This window comes from Aristolochia californica, unplaced genomic scaffold, assembly GCF_029961685.1.
Source record: "Aristolochia californica isolate CCGP_79_NKW_82.1479 unplaced genomic scaffold, dmAriCali1.0.hap1 SCAF_2, whole genome shotgun sequence".
In the NCBI taxonomy this organism is placed as follows: Eukaryota; Viridiplantae; Streptophyta; class Magnoliopsida; order Piperales; family Aristolochiaceae; genus Aristolochia; species Aristolochia californica.
The window spans coordinates 40,980,912-41,002,304 of record NW_027181881.1 but is presented as its reverse complement, the minus strand read 5'-3'; the positions used below and the strand labels follow the sequence as shown (position 1 = coordinate 41,002,304).

The 21,393-nt window shown below is 42.0% G+C and overlaps 1 protein-coding gene across 5 annotated transcripts in view; it reads left to right on the top strand.

Moving 5' to 3' along the window:
• Window positions 1-21,393, top strand: part of LOC137955872 (myosin-15) — a 132,283-nt gene that overhangs the window by 32,784 nt on the left and 78,106 nt on the right. For all 5 annotated transcript variants that reach the window (XR_011113188.1, XR_011113189.1, XM_068803055.1 and 2 more), the window contains 3 exons: window positions 15,643-15,700; window positions 15,890-16,067; window positions 20,649-20,854. Coding sequence is in view for 3 of the 5 variants with exons in the window: in XM_068803055.1 (XP_068659156.1) it covers window positions 15,643-15,700; window positions 15,890-16,067; window positions 20,649-20,854 (442 nt within the window). In the remaining 2 variants the exon portion in view is untranslated. The remainder of the gene's footprint in view (window positions 1-15,642; window positions 15,701-15,889; window positions 16,068-20,648; window positions 20,855-21,393) is intronic.

Sequence of the window (21,393 nt, the reverse complement as noted above, 5' to 3'; positions counted from 1 at the left end):
TGGCTCCCTTCCAAGGCTTCTTGGCACCCTGTCATTGAGTGATTGGAAGGGTGCTTGGCCTCCTGGAGGGGGAAATTCCTTTCTAAAGCAGGTAAACTGGTTTTGATTAAATCTTGTTTACATGGAATTCCCAACTACTATTTGTCCATGTTCCGTTGTCTTGCTTGAGTCAGGAATAGAATTGAGGTTCTAAAAAGATGATTCCTTTGGGGAAGGGCCAAATGGGGAAAAAAATATCATCTAGTAAAATGGGATCAGGTTTGCAAACCCAAATCTCTCGGTGGTTTGGGTATCTAGGATACTACCACTTAAAATTCTGCCTTCTCCTTAAATGGATCTGGAAATTCAATCTTTATCCTGCCTTAATTTGGAGAGCTCTAGTAGCTGCAAAAGCTAACAAGCATTCGGGCTGGTGGACTGAGGGGGACGATTCTATTTTCTCTCCCTTGCCTGGAAAAAAATCATCCGACTTCTGCCAGACTTCAAAGATGTAGTACAGTGCTATATTGGAAAAGGTACCTCAACGAAATTTTGGAATGACTAGTGGACTGGCCAATCCTGCCTCAAAATTAGCCATGAAGCAATCTCTAGCCTTGCAGGCAATTCTAGGCCTTCATCTCGGACATTTGGTCAGACAATGGGGATTGAAATTTAAATCTCAGAAGAAATTTCTTTGATCCTGAAGCCATTCTGGCCTCCAATCTCCTTGAAAGCCTTCTCGCAATGAGGCCAAATAACTCAGATGATACTTTAATTTGGACACCATGCTCAAAAGGATCTTTCTCCACTGCCTCTGCCTACAACTTCCTAAGCAAAACATCCACAACCCATCCAAGACACCATGCGGCCTCAGCTTGGAACCTCCTTGCACCGCCACGTGCAAAATTTTTCATTTACCTGCTGAAATAAAATCCTCACCTTTGATTCTTTAATCCGGAGGGGTACCCAAATCCAGGACCCACTTTGCCCTTTCTGCAAATTTTCCCTAGAAACAGCCAATCATTCATCTATCATGCGAGTTTGCCCATTCGGTTTGGACCTCTCTTCTGAACAAAATTGGGCTCCAATACTGTGCTGTTGCAAATCTATCAACTACTATCCTCTCACTTATTGAATCCAGACTCCCAAAGTTAGGAAAGATGATTATATCATGTTGTATTGGTCATATCCTATGGGAACTATGGAAAAAAAGAAACAAGAGCAAATTCAAATTCAAATCCTCCCCAGTTGAAGTTCTGACTGAACAAATCTTGGGCCAAGTATCTATTTGGCTCTTTAACCGAAAAGAATTCAGAAACATTAGTGGCACCAACTTCAGAGAAAATTAGCAGTTAGTTGCTAGGCTCTCTCAGCCCACTCGCCCACCGTTCATGGCTATTTTGACCCCACCACCCCTGGGCCACTTCAAGTAATTTTGATGGGAGTGCTCTCGGTTGCCTTGGTCCTGCGGGCTACGGTGGAGTGATACACAATGCAAACGGCACTCTCCTATTCTCTTATGCGGGCCCCCTTGGAAACTCTGATTCCACGACAACTGAACCATCGGGGATTGCTAAACGGAATTAAAATTTTTTCAAATCATCTGTCGGGTCCACTTTGCATTGAAGGCGACTCAAAGGTGGTCATCAACTGGTGTGCAAAATCCATTAGGCCCCCGTGGCATCACTGGGATATGCATTCGGAAATATGTAATTTAATTCCTCATTTGAATTGTAATTGGAAGCATATTCCTCGCTCTGCCAATCACTTGGCAAACACCCAGGCTAAGGCGGGCATTTCACTCAAACACCTTGTTGTGGAGGAAGTCCCTATGACCTAGGTTTGTTTGTACTTGTTCTTCTCCTTTTAATCTATTTGCATACTTTTTCAAAAAAAAAAAAATCTGCCACATTGCATACTAGCACTTACAAGATTTAGGCGCATCTGCTTGCTAATCGTCTCATGGCGGTGTTGTCTTTCGTCATTCAGCATGCTTAGTGCACCTTTATCAGGGGAAGGAACATCCTAGATTCAGCAATGGCCGGCCACGAACTCTTGTATTACTTCAAGTCCTTCAAGCTCCCTCGTTTCATCCTCAAACTGGACTTTGAAAAAGCTTTTGACCTGGTTAGTTGGCTGCTTCTAGATACTCTCTTCGATAAAATGGGTTTGGTCAGAAATGGCGTTTTTGGATTCAAAGCTGCATCTCCTTCACTAGCTACTCAGTGCTCCTAAATGAAATTGTTTGTGGATATTCTAAAGAAACCCAAGGCATTCGACAAGGAGACCCATTAGCCCCCCTACTCTTCAACATCGTGGCTGGATACCTTTCCTCTATGGTTTACTCGACTAAAGACGTTGGATGGTTACTCTCTATTGCTGAGCTTATTGCTTTTGGCATCCCAATTCTTCAGTTTGTCGACGACACCATCTGTTTCGGGGTTGGCACTATGGACTAGATCAGCAAACTGCGGGCTTTCCTGGGCATTTTCGAGCTTGCATCATGGGAACAAATAAACTGAAGGAATACTACTCTTTTTGGATACTATATTGATAATATGGTCCTGCACGACATGGCTGAATTTTTGGGATGCTCCTTGGACAGCATGCCGTCCACCTATCTCGGCCTTCCTTTATTTGATACTCGACCAAATGTTGCCATTTGGCCCCCACTCATTAAGAAGTTCGAGAAGAGACTGGCGACTTGGTGCGACAAACTCCTATCTACTGCGGGTAGGTTCACTTTGCTGAAATCCAGCTTGGCTGGCCTACCCAACTACCTCCTATCTTTTATGAGATGTTTAGCCTCGGTGTCACGTGGTTAGATTTAGGCTAAGTCCGTCTAGCCTTGCGGAATATCTACCCCGTGCGGCCTAGCTCTTCCGAAGAACTAGTCAGCCTCCTTGAGCCTCGGATCCTCCAACCAATACTTCACACAAGAAGTTGCAAGCCAAAAGGGACAATGAAAGGACTAAGATATAGCAAAGAAAAGCCTACTTTGTATTAAGAATACAAGATTACAAAGGATGGCCAAACACTCTTGAAGGCCAAGGCTAAAAACTCTCTCTATACACTTGAAAAGTAAAGAATACTAAGGATTTTTCGACCTCCTTCCCGACTTCTTTACAATGGGAGAGGCCCCTCTATTTATAACCTCTCCTTTGGCTTTAGAAATCTCTAAAACGCCAAGAAATCCGCCAGAATCCGAAAAATCCGAATTCTGGCGTCAGGAGTCCTGCTGGCGCTGGAGTCCTGGAAACCCCATTTCGCCCCGCCAGGACTCTGTTGGCGCGCGCCTGGCGCCTGGCGCCTGGAGTCATGTTGGTGCCGGACTCTTGGAAACCCCATTTCGCCCCGCCAGGACTCTGTTGGCGCGCGCCTGGCGCCTGGCGCCTGGAGTCCTGCTGGCGCAGGACTCCTGGAAACCCCATTTCGCCCCGCCAGGACTCTATGGGCGCCAGCAACCCCATTTCGCCCCGCCAGGACTCTCTTGGCGCCAGCAATCCCATTTCGCCCCGCCAGGACTCTATGGGCGCCAACAACCCCATTTCGCCCCGCTAGGACTCTCTGGGCGCCAGCAACCCCATTTCGCCCCGCCAGCACTCTCTGTTGGCGTGCTGCCTTGTGTCTGGGCTGGCTGCTGGGGTTGTTGTGCACCTTGTTCCTTGGCCATCCGTTTGGCAAGCTCAAGCGTGTCTTCCTTTGCTGCAGCTGATGCCGGGCCAGCCATATGTGTGCGCCCCTCTGGGCCGTGCCTTTGCACTTGGCCTTGGCCGTTGCTGCTATTGCTGTGCACTGGACTTGCACAGTCTTTTGCCTTGGTGTCTGGCCATACCATGGCTTCTTCCCCCGTCTCACTCGGTCTACTCAAAGATCGACTCCATTAGAAGACATTTTCTCTGGCGTGGTTTTGAAGATACATTCAGATACCATCTAGTAAATTGGAGGGAGATCCGCCACCCTCGGCTCAGGGGAGGGCTGGGTATTTGCCCCACAAAAGAGATGAATAATGCTGTCTGTCTAAAATGGATCTGGAATTACAATACTAAGCACGACAGCTAGTGGAGAAACACGGTGGGTCTTTTTTTTTTTTTTTTGAAATGATGCTGATTTTTATTAAGACAAAAACTCAAAAGTGCAATTTACAAAGGAGTGAAGCCTTTCCAAACAATGAGAGATTGCTCAGAGGTTCCGAATTTTGCCAATTTATTAGCCAAAGAGTTGGTTGATCTAGGAATGAGATTCCAATTACAATGAGTAGAAGACAAATTGTCAGCAATACAATCAGTGATGGGCCAGTGGCGCTAAGGGGGGGAGCTGTCTTTGGAACACCAACTAATAACAGTCTTCTAGTCACCTTCAATGATTAACTTGCCATGGAGGCGATCCTTGAAGATTTGGAGGCTGAACAACAGAGCACTAACTTCAACAGTATTAGAATCAACTATGCCCATCGGACCAGCATAAGAAATAATAGGGTTTCCATTGTGACCTCTAAACGCACCGCTTGCTCTAGCTGGCCCAGGACAACCAATAACACTACCATCAAAATTCAGCTTAATGCAGTCGCAAGGGGGAGGATGCCAGATGGCCATACTTGGAGTTGCAGGTGCCAGACATATGGGGTATCAAATTCCAATTTTCTCAAAGGGAAACACCCGATAGAGTGGCAAAATCCTTCCTTGTATGAAGCCAACTCGAGATGAGGCCAATGGCATGAGAAGCCATGTTGTCCGGGGTGCTAGCTTTGGAGTTGAATCTCCGGTTGTTCCGCTCGAGCCAAATGCACTATGGAACATGAGTATGACAGTCCGAAAGTGTTAACTTGCCCAATTGAGGAAAGTTAATCCCTTGAACCATCTCAAAGGTGCCAAAGAGGTCTTGATGTAGCCCCACTTGGAGTTCAATCTTCTGAAAAATCTTCATCTGGACTTGCCACAAAAATCCACAGTGTAAGAGGATTTGCTGGACTGTCTCATCGCACTCACCACAAAGGGGACAAGAAAGATCAAGGGTAGTGAAGCCTCTTCTATGAAGGTTGTCTGAAGTAAGATTTTGTTCTTTGATGGCTGACCACATGAAATTTTTTATTTTGCTTGGCACTAAGAGTTTCCAAGCCAGATTCGTCTTGTGCTCATGAATAATGTAGTCTTTGCTTTCTGATATGAGAGTAAGCAGAAGTAACAGTGAATCAACCATTATTGTTGGGCTTCCAAATCAGCTTATCAACTGAATGCTCCCGGATAGTAATATTGCTGAGTCTGGTAAGGAGAGATAAAAAAGCCAATGATTCTTCATCATTTAGTCCCCAATGGAACAGAAGACTCCACGACTGATTACTCCATGAATCGGCCACAGGGCAAGAAAGGTAGTAGCTAGCCACCCTATGCAGCCCCGGGAAGTCCTCCGAGAGGGATCGGGGGCCACACCATTCATCCGACCAGAAGAGAAGGGTCCTTCCATTGCCCGTGTGAAACGAGGTGGCATCTCTGAATACTAGAAGGAGCTTGAAAATTGATTTCCATATCAGGGAAAGGAGGTGAGCGGTGCCACCCTCTCTCCACCAGGCACCCGAAAATTGAATGTAGAATTTCACCATATTCCTCCAACTGTTAAGCTTGTTGTTGAAGCTCCAAATCCATTTGAGCATAAGAGCTTTTTCATTTCTCTTGTAGGCTGGATGCCCAATCCTCCCGTATTATGAGGCATGCAAATATTCTTCCAACTAACCAAATGGTATCTGAAGGTGTCTTTTGAACCTCTCAAGAGAAATCGCTGATGGAAGGCATCGATTTTGGAGCAGACAGAGGCCGGACAGTGCATGAATAATAACAAATAATTTGGCAGCCCAACCAGACTAGACTTGAGGAGAGTGAGACGCCCCGCTGTAGATAAGAGTTTACCCCTCCAAATGGCTAACCTCTTTTCAAATTTCTCAATGAGTGGGGACCATAGTGACGCTGAAGGCCGAGAATCAAAAAGTGGGAGCCCAAGATATGTAGTTGGCATATTTCGCACCGAGCATCCCAAGTAGTCTGCCATATCCTGAAGCCCAACTGGATCAATGTGGTAGCCAAGAAGTGTTGTTTTTTCCTAGTTTATGTTCTAACCGGAAGCCAATTCAAATAATCCTAGAAGAGCACGTAGTTTTCTGATCTAATCCATAGTACCAACCCCAAAGCAAATAGTATCATCCGCATACTGGAGAATCAGAATATCAAAGGCTGTGCAATCTGTCGTGGGGAGGAGCCATCTCTGTTCTTGGCCGAGTAAATCAAGGAGGATAGATATTCTGCAACCACGTTGAAGAGGAAGGGGGAGAGGGGGTCTCCTTGTTTGATTCCCCTGGTTCCTTTAAAATACCCACAAACTGTTCCATTGAGAAGGACAAAAAATCTTGCAAAGGAGATGCAACTTTGGATCCTGAAGCGCTATTTTTCCCCGAATCCCATCTTCCCCAGGAGGGTGTCCAGAAACTTCCAATTACTTCCATCAAATGCCTTTTCGAAGTCAAGCTTGAGGATGAATCTGGGCAGGTTGCGGACCTTGAAATGATGACTAGGTTCATGACATGCCATGGCCGAAACAAGAATGTTTCTTCCATTAATTAAAGCACGCTGGCCATGGTGAATGGCAATACGGAGGACTGCCCTGAGTCGACTAGCAAGGAGGCGCGTAATCACCTTATATGCACTAGTGGTGAGACTCATCGGCCGGAAGTCTGATAGGAGCTCTGCTCCATCTTTTTTCGGGATGAGGGCGATGAAATAGGCTCCAATACTCCTGTATCTGATGCCATACTCATTAAATGAGCGGGCCATGCCGGAAATGTCGTCTCTGATGAAGGACCAACAATGGTGATAAAATTCCCCGTTGTATCCTTCCGGGCTCGGAGCGCGATCCAGAGGAAGACCAAGGGCTGCAATTTCAATTTCCCGTTTAGAGAAGGGGAGCTCGATGAGGCTAGCTACAGCTGATGGAATAACCTATAGGTTAACCCTTTAGAAGAAGGGGCGGATTGGCTGGTGATCAGAGTATAAATCTGCAAAACAATTCACCAGTGAGTCAGAAATAAGGGTTCTGTCCGAGGTGGTGTCACTGTTGACGCTGAGCATGGCGATGCGATTGACCCTTCTTTGTGTAGAGGCGATTGCATGGAAGAATTTAATATTAGTATCCCCATCGGAGAGCCATTTGAATCTTGCGTGTTGCTTCCAGTGCACTAACTCGCTGTGGGTGAAGGATTGCAATTGCCCTTGAAGGGCATACCTCTGAGAGACTTCCGGAGAAGGGAGACTTCTAGATTCCTCCTTAGAGTTGAGAGCAGCTATCTGAGCAAGGGCATTGGCTCTCATTGTCAAGGAAGAGGCCTTCTTTTCGGAGGCCCACGACCGCAGCAATGGCTTCAACATCTTGAGTTTGATTGGGAAGGTCCACCTGCTTGGGCCCGCAACGGTCATATTCTCCCAAAAGGATTGGAGAGATAGATGAAAAGAGAGGTCCACCATCCAATTATTGTTGAACCTGAAATGGGTATCAACCATAATCGTCCAATGATCAGAGACGACTTGATTGAGCACTTTGCCAGAGACATTGTTGTAGAGCTGAAGCCAATCATTGCTGTCTAAGAATCGGTCCAGCTTCGTGAGGACAGGGGGTTGCCTGCCATTTGACCAAGTGAAAGTCTTCCGAGATAGGGTAATCTCAACTAGGTCCCAGCTGCCAATAAAGTTAGCAAATAGCCTCTCATGGAGGTTGTGATTCTCCGGGACGGCGGGGATTTCTCATGGCAGAAGTGAGTAACATTGCAATTGGCCCACAAGCATCAGAGGAATAGACCACATTTGACAAGTCCTCAAAAGATTCTCCCAAAAGAGGTGGCGCTCATTGGGTCTGGTTGGGCTGTAGACACCGACCGGGCACCAAATGTTCCCTGAACCTTTGTCTCGCAGGTTGATGCCAAGGGAGTAAGAGCCACAACAACGATCAAGTACTTCGATAGTATTGGTATCCCACATTAGTAGGATACCGCTAACCAATCCCAAAGCATCCACAGAAGCCCAACCGGGCTCCTTTGGGTGCCAGAACTCGCAGATATATTCAAGGGGAATAGAAGCCGCCTTGGTTTCTCGGAGAGGAGGTCCCGAATGGAGGCGTGGTGACGCAAGAACCCAATTCCATGAACATTCCAGGAGAGAATAATCATTGATCATTATTTATCTTTTTTGACTTCTCAAATTGGTGGTTATCTCCCGGGAGAGGCTCCGTGAAGATGGTGTCCATCACCTTGGCAAGTTCTACTATCTGGGCCCAGGTTTTTGGGTCGTATTCGTGCTGTTTTGATTGGAGAGCTGCCACAAACTTTTGACCTCATTCAGCCGCCTCTAGAATGATGAAATCTCTCGTCTCTTGGTTGCGGGGGTATTGAATGGTGGCCCTGGCTCCTCCCTGTAGAAGTTGACTCTGCTGACCTCTAACTCGGCACTGCTAGTTGACAACGGGAGGGGAAACTTTTTTTTTCCTGTGAGCACGGGGAGTGCGCTTCCGGAGGCTTGATTGTGTTTATGGCACCACATCTTTAAAATCATCCATCACAACGATGCCGATACAGATCCAGTACCGTGCTTTATCCACCATAACACATCTAAAATATTGCCCTTCACATGGGTAAAGAGGATTGATGAGGATCCGGGCCTCATCCAGACGGTGCAAGTGCTTCGTGAGCAGGTCCAAAGGAATGATGGAGCCAAACTCAGACACTACCCTTGAGAAGACCGCGTTCTGCCATAGCTCGACAGGAAGCCTTGTAATAGTGACCAATTGGCCGTACTAGCTAGAGGGTGTCGAGGCGAGTCACTATGAAACCCCGATGATGCCTGATTTGGTGTGGTGTGTGAAGGCAAGAGCTGCATAAGACTTCTGTTGGGTTCCGAAATGAACAGGCCAAGTTTGGGGACTGCGATAGGAGATCCTGGGAGTGTAAGGGAGGTGAAGTTCGTCAATCAGCCAGTGAAGAATGCTGGATTTGATGATGCTGGGGGATGTTAGGACGAGAATGGAGCGAGTCAAAATTCTGTGCCCGTCATGAAGAAGGTTTGGTGGGATTTGGATGATTTCGGATGCTTTTGAGGGGGTGTTGTTAGGAGTAAAAGGGAATGTTGGGTGGTGGGGGTGGTTGGTGGCGTTGGGTTGCGGGGGGGAGAGGTGGGAATCTTACTCTGGCATCACAGAGGAGGAATGGCGCTTCTGCTGGATGTAGCGCTGGGGAGAGGCTCTAGAGTGTAGTAGCTACCTCATTCCAGCCAAACCTGAATTTGTGGCCTCAGGGATGAACAATTTGGCCAAAACGGAGGTTCCTCTTCTGTGGGTGACCCGACATTCCCGACAACCACGGAAGGTAGTCACCGAGCAGAGGAAGATCGAGTTCTGTGACCAGAGTTCACAAGATTTCTCAGTTTCCGTGGGAGCTCTTTGGAACTGAAGCGTGAAGTTGTGGATTGCTTCTATTGGAACACAGATGAATGGAAGTTTTGATCCGTTAGTTGAGGAGATACGGATCACCAAACCAGATTTCTGGATGACTCTCTCAACGGTAACTTTGCATTTTCTGTAGCTGAAGCGGAAAAAATTATTTTGCTTCTTTTGTCAGGAGACCGTGGTACCGCAAGCTTCGTATTCCTCCGTCTGAGCCTCAGAAAGCTCGCCGGAGCGGTGGTTGGACGAATCCGACCGTCCGTTAATTTTTCTTCCTCGCCGTAGAGAGACATTTCTTCTTGTCGCAGCATCAGCGCGTCTTCTACCGGCGTCTGAAATGTTTTCGGTGGCCTGCCAGAGTGGTTGTGGCCGTTGGGAGTGGTCCGGTCATCGGCTGTGGGGACGATGACCGTCGGGGGATCTCTCTCTCTCGCATTTTGGTTTTCAATGCATGTTAGCAATTTCAAAATGCTCGGCGCACGATACGATCGCTCACAACACTTACCGTTCAGCCAATTCGTTGGCTGACTCTTTAGCTAATCGGGGCACCTAACATGGTGGGTCTTATTACAACAAATTGGCCATGGGTGGCGAGAGGGAGGTGGTCATTGCCGACTATCCCTAATTTGGAGATCTATTTGCGACCGGCTCCCCACCTTGGAAACTATTACCTCCTTCTATGCCAGGAGTGGGAGGACTCTCCTTTTTTGGAATGATGAATGGTGTGGCCCTTGTCCCCTCTTGGATGAGTTTACTTCCCTCTCCAGAATTTCCTCTTAGTTATACTGCTTTGTAGTTGTTTTTTGAAATGAAACTGCTTTGTAGTTGAAGCATGGAACAACCAATCTTGGAGTCTCCATTTTCGTCGGTGCTTGAACGACGAGGAAGTCGATGCCCTCTGCTCTCTCTTTTTCAGCCTCAGTAACATTGTCTCGCTGGATCATACTCATGATAAGTTGATTTGGAAACCTAATGCTAATGGCCTCTTCTCGGTGGCCACCGCCTATAACCACATTAAAGGATGGGCGGCCAACTCCTCGGTGTACACTGCCTCAGCTGCTTGGAAACTTTCAGCCCCTAACAAAATAAAATTCTTCATATGGACAACCATCTGGGAGCAAATCCTTACTGCTAACAACCTCCACAAGCATGATTCTTCACTCCAGACAAGATAACAACAGTAGGAAGAATAGGAGAAAAACCGATTGTAGACAGCATTGTCCTGTCAGGAATATTGAAATCTTTCTGCTCAAATAAAATTCCCTATTTTTTTTTTGAAATTAGTCTGGCAATAGCAACCTTCTGCCTTGAACAGCTAGTCTTCATCTCCTCATCAGCAGCTTGCTAAAAAGTGTCTTATGGTAGGTGACGTTTGCTTCTCGAAGGAAATTTCATCTCATCATACTAATATATATTTCAGAATAGATAACGCTGGCTAGAGATTTTTTTTTTTTTTTTTTGTTGAGAAAGTTATGTTTTGTTTTTTTTTTGAGAAGTAAGTGTGAATGTATTACTGAAGAAAAAAAGATTACAACCCTAAAAGCTAAAGAGACATTTCCTCCACAACAAGGTGTTGGAGGGAAACGCCTTTTTTAGCTTGAGCATCAGCTAAGTGATTAGCTGATCTTGGAACATGTTTCCAGGTACAATGTAAAACAAAAATTAACTTACAGATTTCCTCAAATAACTCCCAATGACGCCAAGGAGGTTTGGATGGCTTTGTGCACCAGTTGATAATGACTTGAGAATCTCCTTCAACTAAGAGAGCACCTTCCTTTTTTTGTTTAAAAAGTTTCAGACCGTTGTACAACCCATATAATTCCGCGCTAGTAGAGTCAGATACACCAATTGGACCCGCATATGTGAAGATAAGATTGGCTTGTTCATCGTGAATAACTCCGCCAAAACCAGTCGGTCCCGGACATCCAAGAGCACTTCCATCAAAATTTAGCTTAAAGTGCCCAGGAGGGGGTTTGGACCATTCAACCATATCAGGGGCTCTTGCCGGATTAGACATACCTACAACATTTTGCCAATTTCCTCGCATGTTTGTCCCTTTCAAGTTGTAGAATTCTTTTCGTTGGAGAACCCAAGAGGTTACTTGACCGATAATCTGATCACAAAGAATTTTCCGTGGGAGAGCTTTCTGATTGAATTTTCGATTATTTCTTTCTTTCCATAAATTCCATGCAATGTTTCCAACACAGCAAGAGATACAAAGTTATGTTTTATTAAAGTAGGTGGTGTTTTCAAAGGCAACAATGGAGATCCTATTCTTTCTTATGCTAGGCCCGTGGGCATGGCCGATTCAACTACTGCTGAAGTAAGTGTTCTTCTATCCGGCGTTCGAATCTTCAAGGAACGTCTCCATGACAAACTAATTATGAAGGAGACTCAAAGAATGTAATCAGTTGGTGTTCAAAAGATAGCTCCCCTCCTTAGCGTCACTGGCCTATCATCGATTGTATTGCTGACATTGTATCTTCTATTCATTGGAATTGGAATCTCATTCCTAGATCAACCAACTTTTTGGCTGATAAATTGGCTAAATTTGAAACTTCCCAGCAATCTCTCATTTTTTGGGAAGATTTTCCCCTTTTGTAAATTGCTCTCTTGTGTTTTTGTCTTAATAAAAATCAACATCATTTAAAAATAAAATAAAATAAAATAAAAGCAAAACCCTTTACAACAATGGATTGGGAGGAGGCTCCTTGTTTAGCAAGCAAATTGGCAACAAAATTCATAGATCTAGGAATGTGAGACCGGGTATAAACAATGTGTGGAATAATATCCATAATTTCATTAAAGACATCCTAATGCCGCCAAAGAGGAATAAATGAGGAGGCACACCAACCAATCACCATCCTGGAGTCGCCTTCAATGTAAAGCAGGCTGCTAAGGTGGTCATGGCGTACAATATGACCGTGAAGAAGAGCATGAAGGTCAACAGAAGTTGAGTTGGCAATTCCCAAGGGGCTAGAGTAGCCGATGAGCTGAGTGCCCATTGAAACACAAAAATTCTACCATAGCCTGCCTTACCGAGGTCTCCAAGGGAGCTCTCTACTTCTGGGTACAGTAGCCATCATTTGCCATATTATGTTTCATAGTGACCTTTTTTTTTTTTTTTAAATTTTTAGTACGGAATGGAATTCAATTAATGTGAACTAAAACAGTATGGTGTTTTCTTAGATCCTTCTCATTGTTGCAGCAGGGTGAACATGGAACAAATATTATGAAGAATGGTAATTTATCAAACAACAACAAACAAATAAACTATGGACTAGTGGAATGATTTCCAACAACTAGGAAAGCAAAAGAAGAACACAAAATAAGACAGAACAAACCTGAAAAACTGATACTAGACCTAAAACAAGAACGAAAACTTGAAAGCTTATGAGTAGAAAGGAAAGGGTTTTGCTTCATCGTCTTTGTGCATTGACTTTAGCTCACATACCCAACGTTTGATACATGTTGGAATTTGTAGGAAGAAAAGATGGGAGGGGTTAGGGTTTTCTGATCCCTCTCCTCTATTTACAATGTAAATAATATAGACAATTACATGTATGTTCCTACAGCCCGTAAAACCTATGAATCTGGTTTCTATTTGAAAAAACTTTTTTGGTAAATTAGTAAAACCTAATCCTGCCATACAACTGTTGTGTTATGGATGATATTGTTTGTGAGTGACATCAAAGAGATTGAAGAGTAATAAAGTACTTTTTTTTTGAATTGGAAGAGGATTTTTGAGACTAGAGTAATAAAGTGTGACTAGATGTATTTGGTCTCACATCCCGAGATTTGCAAATACGGCAGCAGATGTGCTTGCCAAGCAGGGAGCGACTCTGCAATCTCTTGTTGTTAGGGATTTGCTCCCTCTTCCTTTGTAAATTTTCTCTCGTTAATATAAATACATCTTTTTCAAAAAAAAAAAAAAGATGGAGTGTTGAGGCAGAATTAAGAGTAGTGGTGCACACTGTCACTGAGCTTATGTGGATATAGTCAGTCTAGAACCCCAGGGTTTTGAAGAGTGTCAATCTGGAAACTATCTTTAGAGAAAGTAATCCAGTTTACTATGGAAGAATGAAACACATAGGAGTAGATTGCCACTTAGACAAAGATGCTGTGATGCAAGAGAAGATCGTTACACCCTATATGAAATCATTACATCAATTTGATGAGATTTTTACCAAAGCTTTTGGAAAACATGAGTATTTGAATTTTTTATAATAAGCTGAGTTTTTTGTTTTTGATGTATCCACTCTAATTTGAAGACGAGTGTTAGAAAATATAATCTCAGGGGTATTTTTGTAACTTTACACTTTAATCACTCTCTCATTTAGTTTAGGAAATCTTGGGTTCATTACAGGAGCAGCTGGTCTTGAATTTCATAGAAGCATGACCAGTAGCTGCCATCAAGTCTTTCTTCTATTGTAATTTTTTGGTCTCATGTTCTTAGATTGGCTAATGGTCTTGCTGACTCATTCGCCAAAGAAGGGGTCTCACTCCAATCTTTCATTGTAAGGGACCCCTTTGATTTATTTGCTGCCTTTTTTACTTTTTTTTGAAGTTTTTGCCCTTTTTCAAAAGGAGTGATGTTTTGACATATGTATGTAATGAGGGGCATGCTAGTCTTTTGATCAATCATGTTAAGTCTTTCAGTGCATGTTACTACCACCATGGCTGCTCAATTCTCATGGGATGCATAGGAAGAACTGAGGAAGAAGAAACAAGATGTAGAAATCACAGATTTTCATATACAATAAATACTTACATGATGAATAAGATTGATCAGCAACTTCTCTGCTTTGAAATGGGGAGTTCTTTGTACTGAGGAAGAAAAACTATGAAATTGCTGAGAACTGAAAGAACTGCACACAATTGCAAGAAGGAATAAATGATAGAGTGGCTAACAATATAATTGGATATGATTGAACTCCATAATGAGTTGATTTGATCAACTCATTGATCTAGACAACCTGCTTTCATACTTTATTAAAATTTACTGGGGATAAAGTGTTAGAGAGGCTAGGTCATACCCTTCTCCCTTGTTTATAACTTAAATATACAAAATTACATCAATGTCCCTGTAACCCGTAAACCCTAGGAATCTACTTTCTACAAAAAAATTACTTTCATAGAAAATAAGGAAAATTTTATTAATTGAATGCTAACTTCTAACATGTTAGGAAAATAGTCCCACATCGATAAATGTTAAGAAAAGTTGTGGGTTTATATAGTTGAGCTATAGGTCTCTTATGTGCTTTGTTATTTAGGATGGAACATTTACCTGTTGGGCGTAGTTTGCACTCTGTTGAGTTTGTATCCTGTTTGTGTTTTTGCATCTTAGGCCCCTAATCCATGTGTGAAAACCTGGATGTGAGGGGAGTGTTTGAGGGGATTGTCTCATATAGGTAAATGCTAAAAGTAGAAATTGATTTATGATGTTGAGCAATAGGCTTGATAAGTGACTAGTCACTTTTGGATGGAACCAAGCACAATCTTTACAACACTAAACAACTCTATATAGACTTACATGTATAGCACTTGGTTAAAACTCTTCTTAATATTGCCTTATAATTCATTCTACCCCTGCTTCTAACAGGAAACTCAACAGGAACTTCTAATAACCAGCTGTAGGTTCCCACTTTTCATTGTTCTTGTTAAATATTGTAAATCAGGGTAGTTTTGTCATCATATTCATTGCAAGAATAATTTCTGTCTCTTGTTAAACTTCTTGTTCTCGTTAAAAACACATCTCTCCAGAAAAAAAGGTGGACCCACCATCTCCGATGTGGAATCTTACATGCTCTTTCAGCTGCGAAGAATAACAAAGCATCACTTAACAAACATATTACTCTGCACTAAAAACCTTCAAAGTCATACATAAGTTATCAGACAGTTCTACCAGTACTTGTAACTGACATAAAACTGATCAGGAGCTTTTATCCATTGGCAATAGGTTTTCACCTTTCATTGCTCTCTATCCTTCAAAATTTGTTTTCACCTTAATACCTGTAGATGATCTATTCTTTACTCTTCGGTTCCACTGTTGGCTAGTTTATGCATTTGGGTTTTCCTGTTGTTTATGCTCTTTCAACTTTCTAGTATAACGTATAAATGCCTTCATTAGTCATTTCATAATTAACATCTTACATTGTGTGGCTGATTACTGTTTTACTTGTGTTGTAGTGATGAAAAAACTTTCACAGAGAGAATTCTGAAAAAGCTGAACTTGGAAAATTTTCAGGTAGGCCTCCTTGGAGTTATTCTCTCCCATGTCATTAATTTTGGTGAGAAAGGTTTTGTGTGTTCCTCTGCTTTGTCAAAAGCTTAACTTTTTAATTTTTCTAATGAGATTTTTTTTTTGAAATGCTAATGAGAATTTTGAGTTTCATTATATTTGTTCCTTTATTGAAATCAGCCGTTTTCTTTTCAGTTAGGGAAGAATAAAGTCTTTCTTAGAGCTGGTCAAATTGCAGTTTTAGACTCCAAACGCGTGGAAGTTTTGGATAATGCTGCAAAACTGATCCAGTCCCACTTGCGTACTTTTATTGCTCGCAAAGATTTTATATCTATTCGTGCAGCTGCAATAACTATCCAAGCATGCTGCCGTGGTACTATATTTGTCTCTTCAAATGTCTTCTTAATCCATTTTGTGTTTGTTAATCATCTTCTACGGTGTATTTACATGTGATAATTTGTTAATTTAAAATCAAATTCAACTCTCTACTGAGGTAATTCAATTATTTGCTTATATTCATTGGTGCTGTTGAATTAAGCATTTTATGTGCACAGATATGAATATTTACAGGTAAAGTCTATTATAGAAATGTTTGAAGTAGAGGTGTCTCAGAGTAACATTATGATACAACCCATAATCAGCAGCCCAACCTAGTGCACCTGGGCTGTTGGGGTTGGTTAGAAAATTGGGTCAAAGTTGCTCCTTCATGGGCCAAGTCAAGTAGGATCCAGGCATAGCTAGGAGTCCTGTTAAAAGTTTGACAGGTCATCCACTAGTCTCATCAGAGTGGGCAAGCAGAGACATGGAGAAGAAGCAATCTGAGCTTCAAGCACCACAAGTTGATCAACAAAAAGAAACCTAAGAACTCATGCTTGTCCAGGTTCAGTGCATGTAAGAGTTAGAATTAGTCTTTTCAGGAGTCCTTGTCCTAGTAGGAATAGTCTAGTAATTTGATTGGTTAGAGAGTCTTGGTACTTAAGCTAAATGAGTCCATAAACAGTGTGAGACTTCAAGCCAAGTTCATTCAATCTAATAGAACCAACTCAGCTTCTTCCACCCCAAGGCGTTCGGTTAGTGATAAATGGTCAAGTAGATGACTAAACCCCAATTGAAGAGTTTTGTTTACTGTAGCTTCTGAGCTCCATTATCTGTCTTCTTACTCTTCCACCTCCGCCCCGGTGTGTCCTCGGAGTATTGGAGCCTAAATGCTTTGCAGCTAAGCCTACAAGTACAACCATTCACCTAAAGGAGTCCCTTTAACCCAGTTGGCTCTATCTTCCATCTCAGCCACCTCATTCCATGAGAACCTCCCATCCATTTCCACGAGCCTAGCTGCCTCTCCCAATCTATAGTTTGACTAACCCTCGGACTATACATACTCAATGTTCACCACCCTTACGAGCTACTCTATCCGCCAACCATCCAAAGTTCTAATCTAGTTAGGATTGCCTCACAAGAGCTTTAACCTAGTTAGGAGAGTAACCCTTTCTCTATAACGTCGTATCCAAACTCCATCTTGAAGCTCTCCTCCCTTTACCGAAGCAAGTCAATGCCCTCTAGGTAACCCTCAGTCCAAGACTTTTCTCTTTTAGACTCCCTCTCTCAGCCAACCACCTTCCTCCTCCCTCCCACACACCAGCCCTTAGGAAGTTTTGTGAGCTATCCTTATCCTACAACAAGCTATCTCACACTCTCCTTATTCCACTATAACTCTTTCTCTTCACTCCTAATCCTAATGCTATTCTACCTCTTATCTAAATGCCCAAGCCTTTCCCTAGTGTATAAATAGGTTCTCAAGCTTCCTCATTCTGACATGCTCACCCCTCTAGTCCCTTAAGCCTCTTGAGTCCCTCTCTTATCCTGAAACCCTAATTGAACTCTCTCTGTCTCTCTCTATTCCCAAACACTATCCTACTCTTTGACTAGTAAACACCAACCCACATCTGCCCTAGATCAACCGAACCTTACTACCCAGCCTAAGTCTCTCTTTTTCATCCCTCCAACCAACTGAACCCAAAACCCTTCTCTATTGCAGTCCATCTTCCCATTCAAGAATACATGTGAAATTTTTTCCAAACTCTCCATCCATTACACCCATTTGGTTGCCAACTTTGAGCTAAGCACTTGTGCTTTTGCATGAGTCCACGATATATGTTAGTGACTGTTGGAGGCATTTATACACCTTCTAAACCCAAGTCGCCTCCAACAACTCTCTAACTTTGTGTCTTTCTCAAGGGGGAAATGAAATCATTGAGGTGTTCATTGGAAGAAAAGATGTTCATCCTCTCAGTGTTAAGTACAAGCACTCGTAGTTCTATCAACCTTTTGCTACTATTTTTCTTTTCAGTGTTCGAGTGACTTCTTTCTTCAATTATTGCTCCTGTACATCACTGATTGTATTTTTCTATTCATTGTAATTGGAATCTCATTCCTAGATCAGCCAATTATTTTGCTGATAAATTGGAAAAATTAGGAACCTCCCAGTATTCTCTCATTGTTTGGGAAGACTTCCCCCCTTTGTAATCTGCTTGTTTGAGTTTGTCTTAATAAGATTCAGCATCATTTAAAAAAAAAAATATTGCTGCTGTACATGGGATTTGTTCCATCTTTTGCCTACTAATCTCTGACCTTGCAATTTGTGCTTATTCTCTATTTAGGGACCTTTTAATTGTGCAAGGAATGGTTTGTTTAGACCTTGAGAGAATTCAGATATTAGTGTCAATGATTAAGAGTTCACCTTGTTTAGGACAGAAATAGAAAAGGACATTGTTGAGTCTCTACTTCTTTAATATGAGACATCGTATTTAATTTTTACTAATACTTTTGTCAAAATGTAAAATAGGAGGAGAAAGAAAGAAAAATTGAAGAAGAAAAGAAGAGAGAAGAGGAAAGAGGGAAGAGACTTTTGAGAAAAGTCATGTTGGACCCCCCCTTGTATTTATTAAGTGAGATTCGATATATTACAAAAATATCCCTTCCATAACTCACTTAAACCCTTACATCTCCCATTCTACATAACTAAATTACATGAAATTAAGTCTATAGACATAATAAAACATGCAAGATAGGATGATGTAGAAATCAGTAACATTTGCTGATGCAAAATGACCAAAATACCCCTCAGTAGCTTTCCTATTACCTCCTCAACTGGAGCATATATGTCCATAAGCTCAGCTTGTTGCAGAACATCACAAATTCACGTTTTCCCAAAGTTTTAGTGAACACATCTTCAAGTTCATCTATAGACCGAACGTTAGGAGTGACTACTTCCTTCTTCATCACAACATCCTGACAATCCACTTCAATATGTATTGTCCTATCATGAAACACTGGATTTTTGATAATAAATATTGCGGTTTCTTTGTCACAATACATTGTCATAGGTTCATCCTAATGAAACCCCAACTCGGGTCACATGCCTCACTTAGATCAGTTCATTGATAGTGTGTCATTACTCTACACTCTGCTTCAACACTGGATCCAGCTACGACGTTTTGTTTCATGCCTTTTCTGCTTATCAAGTTTCCTCTTAGAAACACATAACTGTGGTAGACTTCTTGTCTAGTTTAGAACCAACATAGTCAGCATAAGAAAACACTTCAATTTTTAGGTGATCATGAGGCTTAAAGAAGAGCCTTTCCAGGTGACCCTTTCATATACCTGAAGATTCTCTGTGTAGCTTCTTGATGGATTTTTCAGGCCATTCCTTGAACTGGCTAACCACAAGGACAACAAAAAAAATATCTAGGCTAGTAACAGTAGCTTGTATGAGTTTGCCCACTAACGTTGATATATTGTCTCATCATTGAGTTCAACGATCTAATCATCATGAAGATCATGTCCAACTTTCATTGGACTTTCAAATGGTTTGGCACCCAATAACCCACATTCTTGAACGTATTTGTTACATATTTTCGTAGTGTGAATACAAGAATGGCTTTACTTTTTGCCACTTCGATTCTCAAAAAATATTTTAGTGAACCATTGTAAAACATTTGAAATACATCAACGATTGTAGACTTCTCTCAAAGGAGATATACTAGAAACATCTGCTGAAATCATAAATAAATGAAATGAAATATTTATAATCAAATAAGCTATTTACATGACAAGGACTCCAAACATTTGAATGAATAACTTAAAATAACTGACTACTGTGATGAGAGACATGAAATGTAGTTTGTTGATGCTTGCCTAGCTGAAATGATTCGCACTGAAATGAAAGACTAGAAAGAAATGCTAGAAACAACTGAATCGATTTTGTCAAAGATGGACGACCTAATTGTAAGTGCCACTGCAGAGGTGAGACTGTAGAGTGCAAAGTATGTAATGTATTATCTAGCAAGTGGTTCTCTAAATAATACAATCCGCTCTTCTCACGTGTACAACCAATCATCCTCTTCGTCTTGAGATCCTGAAGCACATAGTGAGTAGGATAAAAGGTTAATGAACAATTCATTGATTTAGTTAACTGGCTAACCAATAACAGACTTAGAGGAAACTTAGCAACCAATAACAAAGCCGGAGGACACGAGAACGATGCAGGAGTAACAATACCAACCCCATGAACTGATCAGACAGAACCATCAACTAAGGTAACACTTCAATGCACTTTTTGCTCGTAGGGAATTTTGTGCCCAATTTCTCCCTCTGATGTTTAATTTATTGGATGAAAACAAGAAATACCAAAAGAGGGGTACTAAATTATAAAAGGAGTGGGACACACCTAGCCCTTGGCACACTTGTTCCTCTATTAGGGGAGTAGCCAGTGAACTTCAGAAGGTTCTCAATAAGAGCTTGAATATCTTCAGCTAAATGATCCAACTTCTAGAATGTGTAAGCTTCATATAACATTATTAAATGTTACTAGGTGAATGATAAATCAAAATAAATCTGCTATATTTCTTGTCTTTTGGGTGATGGTAAACTTATTGTTATTCTTTTGTTTATTCAGGTTGCCTGGCACAAAGGACATATTTGACTAAAAGACGAGATGTCGCTTCGCTTTTAATACAAAAATATGCTCGTAGATGGCTACTTAAACGTGCTTATTTACAACTCCGTTCTGCAGTTGTCCTTATACAATCTGGCATACGGGCCTTATCCTCTCAGCAAAAACTTTTGCTAAAGAGAAAGGAGAGAGCTGCACTACTTATACAGGTGCTCTTGCTTCTATCCATGTTATTTTTATAATGAGCAACCTTCTCGATTTACTTCGTTTGTAAGATTTTACTGTCTCTGACAAACACTAAAACACACAATATCTTTTTTCTTTAGTCTTGTGTTATGCACGCAATAACATTATTATTTTAATTGTTTTTCTTTAATTTACTTTATTTTATTTCAGTTAAAGAATTAATAGGCCACTTGGGTATTTTTGGAATATTTCATTCACAGGGTATTTTTGTAATATTTTATCTTAAACCTTGTAAGGGTGAACCCTATTTAAGGGTTAAGAGTAATGAGAAAGACAAACACTGATTTAGAGTAAACATGGGTTTTTGAGTTCTCCTCAACGAGCTCAGGGGTGTGCATTCTCCTTAATGAACGTAGGGTTTTCATTCTTCCCTTTGGCTTGATTTTTGTCTTTCTCTTCTTCCTCCCTACGAATCCATGTGTCAGATCCGGGACCATAATAACTGGTATCAGAGCGGGAACACAATGAGCAATTCTTCATACCAAGAAAAATGCATTGCCAT